Source organism: Ranitomeya imitator, chromosome 6 (assembly GCF_032444005.1).
Source record: "Ranitomeya imitator isolate aRanImi1 chromosome 6, aRanImi1.pri, whole genome shotgun sequence".
NCBI lineage: Eukaryota > Metazoa > Chordata > Amphibia > Anura > Dendrobatidae > Ranitomeya > Ranitomeya imitator.
Window position 1 is genome coordinate 185,809,930 of NC_091287.1, and position 23,337 is coordinate 185,833,266.

The 23,337-nt window shown below is 39.9% G+C and overlaps 1 protein-coding gene across 1 annotated transcript in view; it reads right to left on the minus strand.

Annotated features, from left to right (window-relative positions):
- Positions 1 to 1,574: 1,574 nt before the first annotated feature.
- RAMP3 (receptor activity modifying protein 3) overlaps positions 1,575 to 23,337 on the minus strand; it is a 436,298-nt gene continuing 414,535 nt past the window's right edge. Inside the window, exon 3 of the mRNA XM_069730379.1 lies at positions 1,575 to 8,434. Coding sequence (XP_069586480.1) covers positions 8,179 to 8,434 — 256 coding nt within the window. The 3' untranslated portion in view covers positions 1,575 to 8,178. The remainder of the gene's footprint in view (positions 8,435 to 23,337) is intronic.

Here is a 23,337-nt window from a genome sequence, read left to right on the forward strand (position 1 = left end):
TTCACTTGTAATCTGACTCGTGCAACCTTCTGATCACAAAATGAGTCCCACATAATTAAGAAACTTTGGCAAGGTAAAGACAGTATCTTATAGAAACATAAGACATCTAACAGCTGTAGATTGTCACCTGAAACTCTCTTTAAGCATGTCTGTATTATCAGGGGTTTCCTTATTGTCACCTGGATAAAGTGCTCTTGAATTGATCTTGTGCAACTTTCTGGATAATGTCTTCCTTTGGTTAAAAGCATTACTTGTTTATGGAAAAACTTTTGGAACACTTCATGGAATTTCTATATAAAATGTAGTTTTTCTATGGGATAAATCTGTGCTTAGTGCAAGATCAATACAAAATCTGAATTACAACAAAGTTTATTCAATATACTTAAAGGTTCTGTCTCATAGTCTCACACAAGCCCGACTCAGGGTTTTGCCTCATTGCTTTTTCTAGGGTATGGCTGGGTGTCCTAAACTAGTTTATATACAGTTGTGCTCAAAAGGTTACATACCCCAGCAGAAATTTTGCTTTCTTGCCCTTTTTTCAGAGAACATGAATAACACCAAAACCTTTTCTCCACTCATGGTTAGTGGTTGGTGAAGCCATTGTCAAACTACTGTGTTTTATCTTTTTAAATCATAATGACAACCCAAAATATCTAAATGACCATGATCAAAAGTTCACAAACCCCATTTCTTAATACCGTGTATTGCCCAATCTAACATCAATGGCAGCTTGAAGTCTTTTGTATTAGTTGCGGATGAGGTTCTTTATCTTCTCAGATGGTAAAGCTGCCCACTCTTCTCGGCAAAAAGCCTCCAGTTCCTGTAAATTCCTGGGCTGTCTAGCATGAACTGCATGCTTGAGATCTCCCCAGAGTGGCTCAATGACATTGAGGTAAGGAGACTGAAATGGCCACTCCAGAACATGCACTTTGTTCTGCTGTATTCAGAATTTCCAAAGCAGATTTCAATAATATAAAAGGATTAAACATAAATAACTCAGATGAGCGAATGAGGCAAAATTAAAATTCATCTGTTCAAGTGTTTTTTTTCTGGGAAATTAAATTTTGAGAAGTTTTCTCTTCAAATTTAATGTCCATTAGTAGGTTTCAGTATCTCTCCAGACCTCAGAGCATAGCAAATGTAATTAGTAAAAAAAATTATAAAAATTAGTTTATACTTACCTGAACTCTCATCTTTCTGGCCCCTCACCAACACCCGTCATGTTGTCACTGCATCTTTTGATTCCTCGTCACTCGAGTTGGAATCTCCAGACATAGAATCTCCAAGATTTAGAGATGACCAGATGGGTGTCGATGAGTAGCTGAAGAGGTCAGTGATAGGGTGAGAATAACAATTCTTTTTTACTTTTTACCTTATGATGGTCGTTTATATTTCAGAAAAATGGCGACAAGTTAGTGGCGAATTACAAAAAATCTAAACTTGAAAAGATGTTGATTTTTATAAAATAAAATTTGATTAGTATTCAGTTCCAGTTGAATTTATTGACTCATCTCTAGCAAATAACTAAATTAGCTATCAATTAGCAAATAAAACAGCATATCAAACATGGTTTGCAACGCTTAAGCTTTGTTCATTTTATTTAATTTCAAAGTGAAAATAAAAAAGAACATAGAACAACATATGTGCTTATCACATTTAGCAATACTAAAATAATCTGTGATATAGTCACATTCATGAAGAAATATGGCACAATTAAAAGTTTAACAGACAATATAACACTTAATGTGTAGCTATTTATCTCACAATAGTGCCCAACTGCAAAAATTAACCTCATAAAATATGTTATAGATTTTTAAATTAATGTAAAACATATGGCCTAAATTGCACTACACAATATTAGCGATCATAATTTATCATGGTGAAATAATACTCTACTTTACTGAATTCTTTATGTGCTCTTAAAATTAATTTTCAAATTAATTATCAAATGAGCGCTGTTATGAATGCTCGTTCGCAATTATATGCTCATGTAAACATGCTCGTGATATCTCAACTAACAAGCCAAACACTTTTTGATGGGTGATCAGATCGTTTAAGACTGCATCTTTCTTGGCAGCACATCATGTCATTTACACAGGGGTTGTGCTGCTGACCATACAATGCTTTATAGCAACAGAATGATCGGGTTAATAATTGTTTTAACTCATGAGGTTTTGTTAGCCTCTATGAACAGGCCAGAATATTACTGTTAATAATCAATATCCAAGACGATTAGTAGTTGTATCCTAGACTGTTTCCATAGACTGCTCGTTAACAGGCCAAAATCATATTGTGTAAATGGTACTTAAGAATGCTACCATTTTGTGTCCATAGCTCTTATACAGACCTATGTGTTTCCATGGTTATTGGATACAAACAAATCATCTGTAGCTGATCCTGTAGAGACCTACAGTAGAAAAAATAAGTATTTGATACACTACCAATTTTGCATGTTTTCCCAATTTCAAAGAATGGAGATGTGTGTAATTTTAATCATATGTACACTTAAACTGTGACAGACAGAATCTTACAAAAAATCCAGAGAATACACTGTATGATGTTTACATAGTTAATTAGCATTTTATCACATGAAATAAATATTTGACCCCTTACCAACCAGCAAGAATTTTGGCTCTCACAGCACCTGTTAGTGTTTCTTTAAGAACCCTCCTACTCTGCACTCATTGCCTATATTAATTGCACCTGTATCAACTTGTTACCTGAATAAAAAACACCTATGCATACACTCACTCAATCATACACCAACCTCTCTACCATAACCAAGACTAAAGAGCTGTCTCAGGACACCAGGGACAAAATTGTAGACCTTCACAAGTCTGGGATGGGCTACAGGACAATAGGCAAGCTGCTTGGCGAGAAGGTAGAACTATTGGCAGAATTATTAGAAAATGGAAGACACACAAGATGTCAATCTTCCTTGGTCTGGGACTCCATGTGTCACCTTGCCTCGTGGGGTAAGGATTATTCTGAGAAAGATCAGAACTATATCGGACAGTCTGATGAATGACATGAAAAAAGCTGGGTACACAGTCTCAGACGTTACTGTAAGTAGTACACTATGATGTCATGGATTAAAATCCTGCAGGCACGCCAAGTCCCCCTGCTCATGCCAGCACATATCCTGGCCTATTTGAGAGAACTATCTGTATGATCCAAAGGAGGCATTCAAAAAGGTTATGTGGTTAAATGAGACCAAAATAGAACTTTCTGGCATCAACTCCACACGCCGTGTTTGGAAGAAGAAGGATAAGTAAAACCCCAAGAACTCCCTCTAAATCATGAAGCATGGGGAGGGAAACATCATATTTTGGAGGTGCTTTTCTGCAAAGGGGACAGGATGACTGCACCGAATTGAAGAGAGGATGGATGGGTTCATGTATCGCAAGATTTTGGCCAACAATCTCCTTCCCCCAGTAAAAGCATTGAAGAAGGGTTGTGGCTGGGTTGTCCATCATGGCAAAGACCCAAAACACACAGCCAGGTCAACTAAGTAGTGGCTCCTTCACAAGTATTTCAAGGTCCAGGAGTGACCTAGCCAGTCTACAGACCTGTAACTAATAGAAAATCTTTGGAGGGAGCTGAAACTCAATGTTGCCGAGGAACAACCCCCGAAACCTGAAAGATCTGGGGAAGATCTGTATGGAGGAGTGGGCCAAAATCCTTGCTGCAGTGTGGGAAAACTAGGTCAAGAACTGCAGGAAAAGTCTGACCTCTGTAATTGCAAACAAATATTTCTGTACCAAATATTGAGCTCTGTTTTTCTATTGTGTCAAATACTTATTTCATGCCATAAAATGCAAAGTCATTATGTAAAAATCATGGAATTTGACTTTCTGGATTTTTTTAAGATTCTGTCTCGCACAGTTGAAATACACCTACAATAAAAATTACAGACCTCTTCATTTTTTGTAGGTGAGAAAACTTGGAAATCGTTAGTGTATCATATACGGTACTTACTTTCTCCACTGTATGTGTTTCCTTACCAACCAACTTTGTAATGATGTTCTAGGGTCATGTGAACCTTTACTTTTAAAAGGTTTTAGGAGATATTTACAGAGGACCTGTCATGATCTCTGGCATTTCTGCATTTGAAAAAAATATTTAGGAAACAAAAATAGTTATACAGCATATTTTTCTTAGAACTGTATTTTGTCTTACTTGTATTTTAAAAATCATTAATAAATGTATGAATAAATTGACAATTGAGTGATACCAGTAGAGATATGTACCTACAAACTCTGACAGTTTCACAATTGGTAGAGACACAGCCCATTGACAAGGAGATTGGCAATACCCACTTATCAATTTATTAATAAATATTTTGAAGGAATAATACAGGTATACACAATGCTGTTACAAAAGAAGAATCAGAATTGTTATTTCATGGGAAGTATTTTCTGAAACTGTCATGTAGAAGAAAAGTAATTTCCTCTATAATTATTACTATTTAAAAACGTCCTTCATCTTTTATTTTAGATCCATTCAAGTAATACATTTTGTTAAAAAGATGGACATGGACTATAAAAACTTGAGCTTTTTACACTATCTTTGCCAGTGTCAAGTGAAGATAATCAGGGCCACTATCATGGCAGTATAGCAGGCACAGCTGTATTGGGGCCCATGCTTTCTGATAAAATATGGGGCCTAGCAAGTTTCCCTATATCTTAAAATACCTCCTTGCTGAAAGATTTCAGACTTCTTGCTGCAATGGTAGAGTATCAGTAGTGCCTGTAGGCCTCAGGAACCTGAAGGCAGCAGTATTGGATAGCACTAGCATAGACATTCAAAAAGCATCTGTGCTGGTGATGTCTATACTACACACTGCCCAGCAGTTGGCCTTCCCAAACAGTAGAGAATGTTGCAGAGTCCAAACAGCTAGAAGATCCTGTTCCTTACAAATCTAATTCCTGATACAGAGAGCAGAAGTGTCTTCATCCATGGAAGTCCTACTTAAGTCTGAGTGGGGAACGCGACAGAGGAGGAGGGGTGTGCTGGGCTGAGAGCAGGAGGCTAAGTTCTGCCTTCCACGCAAACTGCCATATGCTGTTTTTTAACTGCTAGACCCCTTCAAGTGCATGATGAAATCAACTATCCTGCATAAGTCAGTGTATTTGTATTTTTTAATGTTTTATATGTGTGTGTTATGTTGTATATGTTGTATATATGTGTTGCATATGTTTTTTGCATAAAATGAATGTACAATGTATGTAAGTGTAAAGCATGTAGGTGTGTGTATAGTGCTTATATATGTATAATACATGCTCAGACAAACACACATACATTCTGTATATATATGCATATGTATATACTGTATATATCCACTTTCCAGGAAACTGTTCATGTAGGAATGCTCGGAACTCACACCTACAATGTGGTGGTGCACCATCTTGGGTGTCAGGTCAGAGCATTCCTACATGACCAGTTTCATGGAAAGTGGATTGGTCGTCGTGGGCCAGTTGAATGGCCACCAAGGTCTCCCAATCTGACCCCCTTAGACTTTTATCTTTCGGGTCATCTGAAGGCAATTGTCTATGCTGTGAAGATAAGAGATGTGCAGCATCTGAAACAACGGATACTGGAAGTCTGTGCTAGCATTTCTTCTGTGGTGTTGCTATCAGTGTTTCAAGAGTGGGAGAAGAGGGTTGCATTGACAATCCAACACAATGGGCAGCACTTTGAACACATTTTATAAGTGGTCATAAACTTATACATAATTCATGAAATAATAAAGTTACATTAAAGCCAAGCACGCCATTGTTTTTCTTGTGAAATTCTCAATAGGTTTGATGTGTCACATGACCCTCTTCCCATTGAAAAAAATAAAGTTGGATCCAAAATGGCCAAATTCAAAATGGCCGCCATGGTCACCACCCATCTTGAAAAGTTTTCCCCCTGCCGTTTACTAATATTACACAAACAGGAAGTTGATATCACCAACCATTTCCATTTTATTTAGGTGTATCCATATAAATAGCCCATCCTGTATATATTATATAAGCAAGCAAAAATAAATTAAATAAAATCTCCATATAAGTTGCAATCTTTAAAAAAAAAAATGGCACATCCTATCCACAAGGATAGGTGATAACTCCTAGATCAGGGGAAATACGACCTCCAAACCTCCCAACGTTCATGAAAACTGTGGACTTATGTACCTTGTTTGAACAGAGTGGAAGTGTGCATATTCATTGCAAAGATATTCATTTTCTGTACGACTGTCGGAAAAAGTAGTTCTTGGCTATCTCCAACAATCCCACATAGAAGGAATGGTGCGTGGGACGACCACATGTACTCTCTGCTCCATTCAAATGGGGTACCGAAGTCCCCTGCATCATGAAATTTGGTCCTCTAAGGGGGATGTGCGTTACAATTTCTTGTTGATTTTTTTTTGTGCTTTTAGAGAAGTGTTTTGTGTTTTACTGGTGTAATAGTTTGGTATTATGCAAGTACGTGTTTTGTGGGACACTCTGGCATTAGTGTAGATCATTGTTTCCCAAACTCCAGTCCTCACGGATCCCACAGGTCATGTTCTCAGGATTTCCTTAGTATTGCACAGGTGGTGGAAGTTTCATCAAACCCTCAGGAATTCTCCCACCTGTGCATCACTATGGAAATCCTGAAAACATGACCTGTGGGGACAGTGAGGACTGGAGCTTGGGAACACTGGTGTAGATGGAAGATTAGTGTTGTGGCGCTGCTGGGGGTGTTTTATGCTGCCTTGTGGTGAGTAGTTGCCGAAGTGGGGCCCTGATTATTGAACTGTATGAGACCCAATATTTTCCAATGGCTTTGCTGATAGCAGTTAATAAATATTCATAGAATTGTATTAATGGATTCCTGAGTTTTCTATTATGGTTATGTATCTTTATCAGCAGATACAGAAATGGAAAATACAACAATACAGCCGTAGTAAGGATGTAGGAATCAATAATCCGATGCAAAACTGTTTTTCCAAAGAATGTAAATGTTTTCCTAGAAAATATCTGTACATTAAAGATATTTTAACCATTATCTAAAATAATATTAAGAATGTCACATATAAAAAAAACCTTTTTTTGTCAATTATCTATCCTTAAATTATTTATCTTAAAACTATTGTTCAATTTTCCAGATAAATACTTTTCACAGCAAAAGTTAACATTAGACAAGTTTTTTCAACATGGTTGCATCTGTTTTACTTCCCAATAAAGTCAGTGTGTCCCGTAGGAGTCTATTCAAATGGCTGAGCATGCTTTCGCTATGCTTGTTAGGCTTCCCATAGACTTTTATAGGTTTTAAGGGAATTTGTTATGGCCGATAAAGTGATTATCCTGCAGGCATAAGTGCTGTGAGCGGTGACTGAAACTGCTCCTGAATGACTGAAAGACGACAGCTCTCGGGACAAATAAAGTTAATTTTCTTCCGGGTTCAGCATTTTCAGTACAGTGGTTGGGCACCTTGATAGTACTATAACATGCAGAAGAGCCCTATATCTGCAGGTTAATACTACTAATGGACCTGGCCGGTTCCCTTTAATTGGCTTCTATAGAACCTACAGAAGTCTAGTTTGAACAGTTACTGGCTGTTACTGAACATTCTTGTCCATATATATTTTCCCTTCACAAAATTAGTAGTGTTATCAGCAGTAAAAAACAAAACTAAACATGAAAGTCTGTTCTATGAGAAAGTTCTTTAGCTTTCATTCCACAATATTTGCTAAGGACTCACAAAGAGACGCACAATGCACATCCTGTTAGAATACTCTACTTTAAGACAATGTTTAATATTAACATCTGTTGCGCAGTCATCCACTCAGAGTCTTTGTATCCTCTTGTTAAAAGAGATCTGGCTGATAAGGGATTTGAACTAGCAGGAAGCGGCACAGCCCTGAAGATCCAGCTGCACATAAAGGGGAGTAAGCAGAATGAAGTCACTCCAGAGTGACAGACCAAGTACAGTATGTTCTAGGCATTCTGAAGAACAACAGTAAGAACAAAAAACCTACACATTTGGAAATCATTTTTCTGCCCTGTATATGTTTAAATAGCAAAAATGCAATTGATCAGATTCAGGACACATGACATAGTCTACACATTTGATTTGTAGTTTATGATCCTGCTTTCCTTTACTACTGCACTTTGCTGGTCACAGCACTGTCCAAATCCCAAGAAACTTGGTTTATCCAAAAATATCACCTCCTTTACTGCACCAAACCACTAAACTGATCATTGCTGCTGTCAAGAAGACAGGAATTAAAATTAGAGCTGTGAGAATATCATCCGGAGGATCTTCCCATATTACTGTGTCTGAAGTACAGTTTGAGAAATATTTGGCATGTATTCCAATGATAAATCTTTCTGCCAAATTGTTTGGCCAAAAGCAGTTTCCACTTCTAGCTGTATGTTCGGCACAATTTGAAAGTGTCTCATAATACCTGTGAAAAAAATAGAGAAAAATAGATTAGTTAAATAGTTAGCAAATATTCTCTCAAATAATATAATAATAATATAAACAGAACACTATTCAATTTCAAGCTACTGCTCATTAGCTGTGGAAGTTCGGGGCCCCTTCCATTTAATTCCTTCAAGAAAGCGGCACATAAAACAAAACCACTTCAGAAGTTGTTTTGCAAATATATATATTACTCCAGCAGGGAACACAATGCACATTAAGAGGGAATGTACCACATATATGTCATATACATATAATACTTTCTTACTTTTATTTTTCCTTTTCAGCATGGATATAACAGAATAGCACCTGTATACCTACAGATAGGGCTCTGCATCATCAACGCCTTTTCTTTGGGGTCTGTCAACCAGCACATACTCATGTCTGATAAAGGCCAATCAGTGTTTGTTGAAATGTCGGTCTCACTTTACAATGAGCACATAAATTAGCATTTTTCCACAACCACCTAAATCTTTTTTTGCACAGTACTTTTGCCCAGCCAGTTTTGCATTCAAAAAGTAAAACGCTGCTCCTTTCTTTCTACAGTCAAAATTACAGACCTCTCCATTTCTTGTAGATTGGAAGTGTATCAAATACTTATTTTCCCCACTTTATAGAAAAAGGAGAAAAAAGAGCTATACTAGGTATATAATATAAAAGTCCAAAGTTTATTGAAAGCAGTTACATAATATATATAAAAACGTTCGTACACATACAAAGACAATACACCAGGGTGAACAGAATCCACCAAAGAACCCAAAATGCCTAGATTCCCAACCGGCTATCCATAAAGTGCAGAGTGCCACAGTAAAGGCAAATGTGCCCACCCACAGAATGCCCTATATAGGCATGGCCCCCAGTGGGGCAGTAACCATAATCTGGAAGGTGGGGAGACACTTACCAGAGGCAGGGGATGGAGGTCCCTATAAGACCGATTTTTCAAGGGAGTGCCTATAAGCGGTCTTATAGGGACGCGAAACGCACGTCGGGGGGCGTCTTTACACACCCGGTCTAGGATCCTCCATCCCCTGCCTCTGGTAAGTGTCTCCCCACCTTCCAGATTATGGTTACTGCCCCACTGGGGGCCATGCCTATATAGGGCGTTCTGTGGGTGGGCACATTTGCCTGTACTGTGGCACTCTGCACTTTATGAATAGCCGGTTGGGAATCTAGACATTTTGGGTTCTTTGGTGGATTCTGTTCATCCTGGTGTATTGTCTTTGTATGTGTACGAACGTTTTTATATATATTATGTAACTGCTTTCAATAAACTTTGGACTTTTATATTATATACCTAGTATAGCTCTTCTTTCTCGTTTTTCTATATGATGTATTGAGTGGGTATATTCTCCATCTTCTTTGTCTAATGGGCTAACTATAGCCATTGTTTCTGTCAATATGTCAGAGAGGTTTTTGTGGTCATTATTTTCCCCACTGTAGTTGGCTCCAACCATATTTTACAGCTCAAAACTGACTTCAAACAGGCAGCCAATATCATTAAGAACAATCTTCAGAGAAAACAGAACAAGGAGTTCTAGTCCTGATGATATGACACCCACAAAGCCCTGATATCAACATTATCAAGTCTGTGTGGGATTACATGAACAGACACAAGGATTCAATCAAGCATTTATCCATGGTTTGTAGAGATGAATGCATCTCTTTGTGCAACCATACAGTCCTGATCAGTGCACTGATCGTGAACAGGAGCTGCACAAATTTTCTGACTTTCTGGGTTCCTTCAGACAGCAATTGATTTGCTGGCCTTGAATGAGGTCATCTGCATGCTGTGCGGTACATGAGCAAATCAAAAGACAAGCCCAGTGTAACGGGGTCTACCAATCTGGGGTACCTCTTTCAGTACCACCCCGTGTTTTCGGAGGTCCACTCTGCTTTGGCTGAAGTCTGAATGAAGGACATTGGCTGGAATTCCTTGATTACATGGGCGCATATAAAAGATCACTGCTTCTCCATGTATTTCCAGTCTGACAAAAACTTTACTCACAGGACACAGAATATATAACACAGATACAGAGGGAAGGCCAATAGAAAAGCGGCAGGCCAGACATACATTACAATAGCCGCAGGTGGCCGGAGCCTGCCGATATTTACTGTGGGAATTACAAAGGTGGGGGCAGACAAAAGGGGAATATCGTGTCCCCTCTGCCCAGGGGCACAGCCTGTAGGCTGATGCATTAAGTACATGCGTCTCACATGGAACCTATTATACATACATATAACTGCACAACATATTCTGGGTGCTGAGTGGTTCCGTAACACTTAACACCCAGGATCCAGCAAATTCAGGAAATTCATGCAGTTCATGTTCACAGCCAGAGTGCACTGACGTGGACTGTAGACTGTGGTCACACAAAGCATTTCGCTTATCTCTAGTGATTAGTTCTTTGATGTGTTTTGAACAACCTCCTTGCCAAGTTAATTCAAAATATCTTAATATCTTTGCAAGGTGTAATGCAACGATCATTAATGGGTTGGGGAATACTCGCTTGGCAATGGGATAAATGCACATAGGAACACTTTTTGCACATAACAGTCTATGTGGTTTATTATAAATAAACCGTACCACAAACAGTCCATTACACACTGTATCAGAACATGTCATTAAGCTTTGGTCACTAAACATGCTGAACCTCAGTCCGTCCAGTTACCATGGGTGACTACACAGTTCATAACGCTTCTTAGGACTTGGCTTTAATACGTAGCCTCTAAATACGCCAGACTTCTCTGCCCAGTTTCTGCAGGAGACCACACACTGAACAGTTCATTATATCCACTGGAGAAGCTGCCTAACAGGGATCACCAACTTGCCTGACAGACATACACCAGTCGTTTCCAGACCCACCGAAGGACGGTAGCTTCTCCCACACAGTAGCCGTCACTGGCTCTGCATATCCATGGCCTCACCTCATACTCTTCAGGGATCTGGTCCACACACAGGACCTCCCAACACAGAGGCCACTCACGATCACAGCCTGTCATGGTTTGCCTAGCTTGTGGGAAAAGGTAGGTTTAGGGGTAATCTGGATAGCCTCACTATGGGATTCTGGGAGGCTTCTTATAGCCTCATTGTGGGTCTGTTCCTTGTCACTTATACTCTGAACCTTGGCTGAGTGTGTCTCTGACCCTGTTGCACCTGTGCCAGTGTTTTGTGCCTGTGTTACATTTCGTCTGTCTGGTTCTGATTTGGCTGTGTCCCTGTTATGAGTTTTGCCTGCCCCTTTTGTACTGCGTTAACCTCTCTGTGTATGACCTCTTGGCTACGTCCTGACTACCCTCTGTCTTTTACTCTTGTACTGTGCTGCCATCTCTGTGTGTGATCCATTGGCCACGTTCTGACTATCCGTTCTGTCTTTGCCCCTTGATAACTTTGTCCCAAAGTTATCCTTTAGGAGTTTTCCTTCTCCTCCTAGTTCTCCAGAGTTAGGCAATGTCCCCAGAATTCATGTGCTTCAGGTCCTTTTTGTCTGAAGCACGCATCTTCATCGCTGCTGCCCGTCTCCATAGGTATCTTTGGGCACAGTTTGTTTACTCAGAACACGCGCACTTGCTCAGTTAGCAAGTGCAGTGCGGTGTTCCTGACACAGCCTCACCTCATGGTCTTCAGGGATCCGGTCCACACACAGGACCTCCCAACACAGAGGACACTCAGGATCATGGCCTCACCTTGTGCTATTCAGGGATCTAGTCCACACACAGGACTTCCCAACACAGAGGCCACTCGGGATCACGGCCTCACCTCATGCTCTTCAGGGATCCGCTTCACTCACAGGACCTCCCAACACAGAGGCCACTCAGAATCCCAGCCTCAACTCGTGCTATTCAGGGATCCGGTCCACACACAGGACCTCCCAACACAGAGGCTACTCAGGATCATGGCCTCACCAGGTACTCTTCAGGGATCCAGTCCCCACTCTGCACCTCTCAACACCCAGGCCTTTCCTCTCACAGGACCTTACAGCCAAGAACCATTCAGGTCCATACACAGAACCATGTGACCCACACCCTGGTTATATTGGATACTTGTAACCACTCCCATAGGTGGGAGGAGTGTGTGGTTAGTTTGACCCACCCAGCTCTCAAGCTAACCCTGCAAGCCTCCTTTTAAAACTACACAAATACTTGTGGGACTACAGGTCCCAGAACAACCTTACTTCAGGATTACAGCGCAGAGTATCTTCCTCTGCGACACATACCGGCCATTCACAATAATGCCAAACTTTGGCTCATCACCAGTTATACCTGCGATTGCCATGCATTCCTATGGCCTCAATACACCTCCATGAGTATTCTGGGGAGACCATGCAGCGCCTCTACCTGTAACAGGGGTCACTGCATCACAAAGGGTACCTAGAAGGAATAATGCTACTTTGAAGGAAAAAGGTAGTCAAGTCATTATTGATTTGAGTTTGATTTCTCTTTTGCATCTATTACTATTGTAAAGCATCCTTACTTTGAAGCATTTTTTTCACACCTGCCTAAAGGTTTTGCACAATACTGCATATTTATGTGAATTAAAATAATTATTTGCAATAATTTCCTTGCAATAAATCATTTTTCTCTAACTGCTCAAGCTTTAGAGCTCAACTGCATTCTAGTCTAGTAATTTTAGTTGTTTTTTTTATGGGTCTACATGGATAGTCACTACGAAGACCCAATAATATCTACAAAGTATCAAAATAGTTTGGGACATGATAAGAATAGATAGTGCCATATTCTTTTTATCTTGAACATTCTGAGTAGAGTTGAGGAAATATTTCAAAATTCTGTTCCATTTTGATTGGAGACGAATATTGTTTTTGCAATATTCGCCGAACACAGCCGAAAGTCATTGGAGTCAATGGGAGTAGAAATGATCAAATATGTTAGAAAACAATCATCAAACATAAATTCGGCACGAATAGGGTACCAATATGGCACGAATATGGCAAATTCAGATTCAGACCACCGATTCTGAGCATAGTTGCTCAACTCTAATACTGGGGACTTTGCAAAGCGTATTTGGTTAATGAACACTGCAGTATGAGTGCAGAAAACAATTGCCTGTGACACACATATTTTGTGTAGCAGAAAATTGCAGTTAAATGTCTGAATTTTTGGGAACTTTCTTTAGTGTGCCTAGAATATATGCTATATATTAATGCACAAAAAAAATTATTGAAATACTAAACAAGACTAAAAAAAATAGGCATTTGCAATTGAATCTTATATATTTTACTTTATACAGGTAACTTGTTTGATGAAATTGCTGAAAAAGAAAGTGTTCAGAGTTTGGAAAGAAAATGAGTCTAAAACAATGAATCAGGCAAAGGAGTAACAGTTGTAGTCACCTGGGAAGGAAGCAGCTATAGTTTTTTTTAAATATTGTAGTTGCAATAATGACATATTGCTTTAATTTCTCACTGTTTCCATTTTCAATTACTGCTTAGGTAACTGGAATTTCCCATCTGTTACCCTTTAATCCAACATTGAAATTGGATGATATTTTTATAGCAATAATTACCACTTCAAATATTTTATGGTGCACTGAACGTTACCCATCTTCTAATCTTTAATGCTGAGCTGTAAGGCCCGACATCTTTTCACTGTCCTAATTATCCTTAAATATGTGCTGCAAGTCATGCCTCACTGTTTATACAGGCTATGATAATCCCTCCTGATTAGCTCTGCAGTATCATATGATGTGATAGCTGCAAGGTATGTCTGATGGATAAGTGTGATAAATGTATGCTAGTCTTTACTCATCAGCTAACTGGGAGCTAGAGTGGACTAGATGTCCAAGGTCAAAAGCCAGGAAGGTACACCAAAAATAGAGGGATAATACAAACCATTTGTCAGGGGCAAAGGTCTTGTGACTAATGTCAGAATACGTCAAAAGCACAAGGGTGTATACAAATGGGTATTCGAAAGTCAAATCCTAGATCCGGCAATGATAGATCAGTATATCAAGATGCATAGCACAGAGTAAGCCCACCACTGAGCTGAGGCTACAATTGGCAAGAATCTGATATTGACAGCCAGCTAAATATCCTGATAATTATTTAGTAATGAAAACATATGGAGGAAACACAAACACAAAACTGACAGCCAACACACCCCTGATATGCATAGGCCAGTTGCCACTCCCATCACTAACAGCCCAACATGTCCCTGCTATCCATATGTCAGCTGAGCTGTCACTCACAGCACTGACAGCCCAACACACCCCTTCTATCTATAGGGCAGCTGAGCTGTCACTCACAGCATTCCCAGGACTCAGCGAGTGGCAGAATTATAACAATAAATACTTGGCCACTTTCATCCTGTTCATCATAAATGCAACTGATATGTGTTTTGGATTATTGTATTTTTGCAAAAGTGCACAACTTTTAAGGAAACAGAGTGATGATAACATCTTTTCTTTCAATATAGAACAGAACATCTATGAATTCATGATACCATCCATGAAATATACCTCTCCGCACCAGCAGCACTTATGCTACCCAATATTAGGACACTGCAACCAGCATGTTTCACTGTAAGCATCTAAAACTTTTGTTTGTACTCTTTACCTTTTCAACAACATAGTTTTGAAGCCAAACAATTCCAAAAAACATTTATCTAGGTCTCATCACCTCAGAGTTTAGAGTCCAAGCAGTCTTCATATTTTTCAGCTTGGGCCCTGGTAAATTGTAGGAGAGCTATTTTGTGTATAGGCTGTAGAAGAGACTTTTTTTGGACAACACCCATGCATGCCTTTCCTCGGCAGTGTACGTGATATTGTGTCACAGGAAATACTTACCCGGGTTTGGTTTTCTGCTTCTTTAGAAAACTGCAGTCAATTTGCAAAGACTCTCCTGTTTAGGTATTAACCTATGTGATTGGTTTGAACGTCTCATTGAGATGATTTACAGTTTCATCTTTGTTATATTTTTGTATCACTTTAGCTACTGACTTCTTGAGCTTTTATATTTCTTTGTGTAAAGATATTATTTTCTTTCTCAGGTTTTGTGACATTACTCTTCCATGTGGTGCCATTGCTAACAGCATGAAATGGGTAGGGATCTTGTTTATTAAATATTGCCCAATTATTGTCAACTGTCTGCTGGACTACTGTTTCATGATTAATTAGAGTTACCTGTGGTTGTAATTTTGTGAATTCTTGTTAATTAGAATTTTACAGTCTAAACTTTAGCTTTGCCCTTAAGTTTTTCATTTTGTTGTACTCATCTTTGCAACATAGTGTTGAAAGAATTTGTTAGGAAAATTCGATTTTTGGGGTGCGTAAAACAACAAATCTTGTTGGCAATTGATTGGCCTGATTTGTGGGAGCATTTTGTAGTAAAACATCCCATAGAAAATGTTTATTCTGAAGGGAAACTAAAGGTTTTCAGACAAATCTGTTGGGGTGTACTAATTTATGCTGAGGATTCCCAAATTTGAAAGCCCAGTCATTAATTGGAAACTGTACTAAAACAGTCTTTATCCTCGTCATTCACCTCTTAGTGTCACGAAAGATTTTTGCTGTCCACTCACATTCTTTTAGGGGTTGTTGAATTAGTTTAGGATGCATGTAAAATAATAGATTATCTTGTAATAACTGGATGGGGTGAGTTTGCAAAAGTTGGAGCTACTTTCTTTAGTATCTCTTCTGGATTGCTAAAAACAGTTAACCAACAAAACCTGCATAGAATGCACTGATATTACCGCCCAAACTTGCTTATTCTTCAAAAGTAAAAACTAAATGGTATATCACTCATTTTTCATTCAATTACAGAAAATTAAAACCTGTGTAAAATAAAATATACGTATTTGTCAAATGTGTTTTATTAGCTACACCAAAGCCATAAAGGTAATGTAATGTTTTCTTGTATAAAAAGCTCAAACACTCTTAACGTGAAATAATAATATAGGAAATTCTGGTTCATTTAGAACATGTTGTGGAATTTTATAAAAAAAATTTAAGAGCACTGATGTTGTAAGTTATAATATTCTAAATCAAAAAGGAGAGCCTCAGTCAGACAGCTGTCTACATGATAAATCACTTTTTAATAAAATATTTGCTGCACTTTTTTGTCATGCAATTGTAAAAAGAAAATATAGTTATCAAAACACAAAGTTTAGTAATTTGACTGTATTTGTTGTAAGGCAAAAAGTTGCAAAATTGATTAATTTTGTTTATAGTAAGAACTACATCAAGCAATGATTTATTACCAGTGTTCAAACGTTCTACCTCTCTCTGTAATTTTTTATATAAATCAGTAGAAATATGCAACATGCACATTTTAAATAGATTAGAAGCTGTTATATTACAGATAATGTGTTTTCAATAAAACAGCTTCAACTATGTAAAAGAGAGTTTTAAGCACAAGTAAGCTACAACTAAATTGTAACTATCAGCTATGCTAAATAAAATGCACTACATAGTAATAATCTTTATTTTTATATAGCGCTAACATATTCCGCAGCGCTTTACAGTTACATTATCATCGCTGTCCCCGATGGGGCTCACAATCTAGATTCCCTATCAGTATGTCTTTGGAATGTGGGAGGAAACCGGAGTGCCCGGAGGAAACCCACGCAAACACGGAGAGAACATACAAACTCTTTGCAGATGTTGTCCTTGGTGGGGTTTGAACCCAGGACTCCAGCGCTGCAAGGCTGCAGTGCTATCCACTGCGCCACCGTGCTGCCATCAGGATTTCTATGTAAATTCCCCAAAACCATGATTCAGAAAAAAATCCAGATGGAACCACTCACTTATCAGGCAGATGGAGTCACTTTGGACTGGTCTGTGTTCCAGTGATGTCCCATCATTTTAGTCATCATTTTAGTGCACAAGTGTGGATGACCACAGATCTGTGCATGCCTAAAAAGATGGATTCCACCGCAGCAGACATCAAAAGGAGTACGAAGTGTGTCCCATCTGCCTCATGGTGGGTGTTCCATTGGGATTTCGTCTGAATAGCTTTTTTGTGGGATTTACACAGAAACCCAGATGTAAGTGCTCAGTGTAGAACAAAAGAATGAGATTTAGCCTTATACTGGACACGATCAAAAAATATTATGTTCCCAAAATATTACCAATCAAAAAACGATAATTTATCCCACATGAAACCAGCCCCAATCAGGTCCATCATCTGTCACTAGAACTATAGGGGGTTCCCATGTTACTGATAGAACAAAGACTTTCGAAAACTGACATGGCTCCCACCCCTTCAAATAAATACAGTAAGTTTAGGGAAACATGCTGGTGTAATGTCGGTACGCCACACTGGGAGAAATAGTGGTGACTTGGAACCGAGTACCTTGGGACGGCCGCCACCATCAGGTTGCGGAAAGCTTCTGTCTAAATGAGCCTAAAAGGCAACATTTTGAGCGCAAGCAGATGAGAAATGTTAGAATTTAGTACTGTTGCATGTGGGGCATTGGCTGGGCATTTTCGCTTGCGTTCCAATGACTGGGGTATAGACAACTGATGAAAAAATACTCACAGAGATAACATGGATCCCACATGAAAAATATGTAGATTTGAATAAATTTCTAGTTCTACCCATGTAGGTATAAGGACAGTAAAGTATACTCCCGATAGTCAAGACAACAACAAAAAATTGGAGTTCCATACAAAATTATTATAATACCAAAATATTTTTTATTACATAAATAGTTTAACAATAACCTAAAATCGATACAAAAGAAGCAAGGAGACCATAGTAAAAAACATCCTACATGTCCTTGCTCCAAAATATACGTTGGGCTTACGTCACGTCAGCTTCGTGTTCGCGTGAGAGAACACGTAAGGGACATCAAAAATGCACGTAAAGCTGAGGACGTTAATGCCCTAAAGACCATCCCCAGACATTTCCAAACGTTCCATGGATATGATCCCACGGGTTTACGGATCATTGGCATTGATCAGGTACATGGTGGTAATAGAGGAGGGAACATTAAACGTTTGCACAGGTGGAATGTAAATGGATCGCTATTTTGGATTCCATGTCTCCTGTGGGACTAAATGAGAAAATCAGTTTTGCTCCTTTTCTACGAGAGCCCTGTTCTCCAGTGTCCTCTTCATGTGCAGAAGGCGATAAACAATTCTTGTCGGTTTTTATTATTTTTTATTCTTTTCAGTATTTTCATGTATTTTTTCTGTTTATTTATATTTTTATTTATATTTTTTTACTTTCTAGATCCCTAGATTTGGTTTTCCAAACTCGGTGTTTTGTGGCTACCTTTAGCTAAACATATTAAAAATCAGAAAATAAGGACAATAACATCATTGAACTGTATCAGTGGGCACCACTTGAAGATGTTGTATCAATAAATTGGAAGAAGTTTTTGATGGAGTCTTTTTTCTCCCTTTTGTCTTTTTGTATAGGGTCCACAAATATGTGTATATATGTATGTACTTTGTAAGTAATTTTAGTGTGTGTCATGTATTTCACTATTGTTTCATTATGATTTCACTTTTCCTCCCACATGTGTATAGCATTTAATATGTAAACATAATGTATATTTAATGGCACATAGTTTTATATATATGCTTCATGCATTTATTATTAGGCACTTCTTCCCATTTTTACTGTACCGTGTATAGTGCACCATGGTGTTAGTAACCCGCTTATCCGTTCGTTTGTTTTTGTTCCTTATTTCTGTCATTCCCGGGGATAATATTGTGCTGTGCGCTATGTCTTTTTATGCGCACGCGCCTTTCACCTATGAGGGAGTCTACGTACTTGTGACTCCAAAGTCTTAGGTGCGCAAGTCCTATTTTTATTGCTCCTATGGGATATATGCTGTGTGGTGTGCTGGATCGTTCTCATGCGCACGCGCCCCACACTTGTCCTCGCATCCTCGGCTTCAGCTTTCCAGGAGTGCATGTCCGTGACGTCAGCAGGGGATTTCCCCTTGACGTGCGCTCCTGGTGAACGCTGGGGATCGAGAACTACTTCCGGCAGGGATCGTGGTGCGCCTGCGCACTTCAGAGACGCTGGCAACTGGACACCTTTATAAAACGCCGAGTTTGGGAGACCTCTCTATTCCCTCTTTGAGAAAGCTACGCGAAACGCGTGTCAGGGGGGGTCTATCCAGGGTCCCAGGCGCTGGTCACTTGCACCATGGGTAAGGTACTGTGCACCTTGTATGCATTTTAATGGCATCTTGTTTCCTTCCTGTGTGGGTGACACTTGTTCATATGGAGACTATTGTCATTTATTGCTGAATGGTGGTTCACACTATGTGTTAACGTAAGCCAGCTATATATGGACGTACACCATACCATTATGCACTAGTACTGGTGTTTTTCATTCATACCATGGTGACATTATGATTACACAGTCCCGTACCTGGGATTAGGATGTTTTTTACTAGGGTCTCCTTGCTTCTTTTGTATCGATTTTAGGTTATTGTTAAACTATTTATGTAATAAAAAATATTTTGGTATTATAATAATTTTGTATGGAACTCCAATTTTTTGTTGTTGTATAGACAACTGATGGCTGGGCTGGGACAAGAACGTGGACGGGCTTGATGATGGTGCTGGTTGACTGTGGGCAACAACAGGTGCAGGGCCCGAGGCATCTTCACAGGCACAGTGAACTGGGGATTGGCTTGTCTTCAAAACAGTGGAAGACGCAGTGGTGTCACCTGCAGACAGTGCTCCCGTAGACTGAGGTTTGGCCCACAAAGTTGGGTGCTTTCCTGCCATGTGCCTAATCATGCTGGTGGTGGTCAGGCTGGTAGTTTTGCTACTCCTGCTGATGTGGGCAAGGCAGGTGCTGCAAATGGCCTGTTTGGGGTTATCGGTAGAGTCTTTAAAAAAAAACAGACTTGGGAAGATCTAACAGTTGGAATGGCAACTTCCGTCATGTTGGTGTTACGGGGAACGGATGCACGCCTTCTGTCTGTGGCCACCACACTGCTTCATCCTGCCTGTTGGGGTGTTATGCCTACTTCCCCATGAGTGCTGCTGTTCTCGCCCTGCATGTCCTTCTGCCAGGTTGGGTCAGTCACTGTCATCCACCACCTCATCTTCCACATCCGCACCCTGCTACTGCTTCTGACTTTCTGGCAATTGTGTCTCATCATTATCCACCTCTTGTGAGACTTTTCCACCATCAACTTTGTGTGACTTTGGCTGTTCAAAACTTTGGGCATCACTACATGCAATATCATCTGGCCCCACTTCAAGTTGACTGGTCGAGACTCCACAATCTTTAAAGGGAAAACTGAACAGTTCTTTGGAGTTTCCAAGTGTGGGATCAGTTGTCTCTGGGCACACGGGATGGTGGAAGGAAGGAGGATCAGGGTGAGTAATATCCGGTCCACACTTACGGCTACTCAGACTTGACCGTGTGGAAGACATGGTGTTGGTGGCTAAGTGACTGGAAGCATTATCTGCTATCCAACCAACAACCGTTTCACACTGCCCTGGCTTCAATATTGATGTGGTGCGGTCACCTAAAACTGGGGCAGGAAGGTTGAGCGCGAAGATGTGGGTCTTTGTGGCCCACTTTATGCTTGGCCACAGGCTTGTCCTCTGCATGCACCATCAGCATCACGTCCACTTCCCGGTTTCTTGCCTTGCCCATTTTAAATGGACTGCTGAAATATTTGAAAAGCTCAATACAAATGGATTTATTTGGAGAAAAATTATATGTGATCAGTATGCCTGAAAAGCAAGTATTTGGAGACCACAGATACACCAAACATCTGAAGGAGATAACAGACAGTTAAAATAGTTTTTTATTATTATTTTTTAAACAAAAAAATATGAGTAGACCAAGGCTAGCAGACAAAAAAATACAACGTATGTCTGCGAAGCAAAGATTTTTACATCACAGATACACCAGGCATCTGACGGAGATAACAGGCTGTATAATTTTTTTTTATTTTTTTTGTAATTTTTGAAAACACTAAATACTGAGTAGACCAAGGCTAGCAGACAGAACAATGCAACATATGCCTGTGAAGGGAAGATTTTGACACCACAGATACACCAGGCGTCAGCCAGAGACAACAGACTGATGAAAATGTGGCCTTGATTTTTTTGGGCACACCAAAATTGTGTCAGTAAGTTGGCTATGACACTAAAAAAAATTGGAGTAATAAACTTGTAAGATATTTTGCACAATGATATGCGATGTGTATGGCATACAACTCACAGTGATAAATCTAAGAACAGTAGCTAAATATTTTTGGGCCAGCTACATATGGAGTCCAAAATGGAGGCAGCAAAATGGAGTCCAAAAATGTTGTAAGACACTACAAAACATTAGATAGTACCAAAAAGAAGGACAGATTTTTTGGAGCACTCACATCTGATGCCTAGGACAAAATCTTTTTTTTTAATTCTTAGATTTGCACGCTCTTGTATTGCAATGACCTGGCTGTAGTCTGCAGCATGGCCAAGCAAATAAATGTAGAAAAAAAGGGGCTATGGATTGCTGTATAATAAAATGAGCAGGTATAAGCTGCAAAAAAAAAAATGCCACAGATATCTGCAGCTAGGTATATATAAAATAAGCAGCAGCAGACAGTAATGGAGATTTTTGAGGCATGTAGTGAGATCTATGTACTCACATACAGTGCCTGCAGGCCTTGCACTGATGTGGATATGTGCACATAGACTCCCCTGCCTACCTAGCGCTGCAATCTATGTACCCCAGAATTAGCCCTAAAAAGGACTGTGGGTTTATCAGGATTTGTGGACAGAACACTAGCAGACCCACACTAACTATTAAAAGAAAGATTCTGACCCAGTCTCAGCAGCGGCTCTCCCTACACTAGCTGACTCCGGAGCAGAATGCTGCAAGCAAGGAGGCTCCATGTCTCTTATAGACCTGATGACTCTGTGCGGCCAGCCCATCACTGTAATACCACAACAAATATGGCTGCGGCACTACAGTGCATGGTAGACAATCCGTGAATGGTCTAAAGAGCGCCAAAATTGCAGGGCAGAGACCCGAGCTCCCATAGAATAATCCCAGAAATATTAGGTGCTCGTCGAGTACACAGAGCATAGTGATACTCCGGCGAGTACGTTCACTCATCACTAGTAATATGTTGGACTCATGAAATTTTAGCTCTCTTTTTATACATTCTAAAATCTTGGTTGCTTTTGCGATTACTGGTTGACATAGAGTACCCCTGCTCATCTTACTTGTAACCAGAATACATATGTCCTCCAGTTCTCTAGTCCCAAGTACACTCCCATTTAATGTATATTCAGCAATAGGATTACTATGTCCCAGGTGCTTTAAGGCCCCTTCACATTTAGCGACGCTGCAGCGATACCGACAACGATCCGGATCGCTGCAGCGTTGCTGTTTGGTCGCTGGAGAGCTGTCACACAGACCGCTCTCCAGCGACCAACGATGCTGGTAACCAGGGTAAACATCGGGTAACTAAGCGCAGGGCTGCGCTTAGTAACCCGATGTTTACCCTGGTTACCATGCTAAAAGTAAAAAAAAACAAACACTAGATACTTACCTACAGCCGTCTGTCCTCCAGCGCTGCGCTCTGCTTCTCTGCTCTCCTCCTGTACTGTCTGGGAGCCGGAAAGCAGAGCGGTGATGTCACCGCTCTGCTTTCCGGCTCACAGCCAGTACAGGAGGAGTGCAGAGCACAGCGCTGGAGGACAGACAGCTGTAGGTAAGTATTTAGTGTTTGTTTTTTTTTACTTTTAGCATGGTAACCAGGGTAAACATCGGGTTACTAAGCGCGGCCCTGCGCTTAGTTACCCGATGTTTACCCTGGTTACCAGTGAAGACATCGCTGGATCGGTGTCACACACGCCGATCCAGCGATGTCAGCAGGGAGTCCAGCGACGAAATAAAGTTCTGGACTTTATTCAGCGACCAACGATCTCCCAGCAGGGGCCTGATCGTT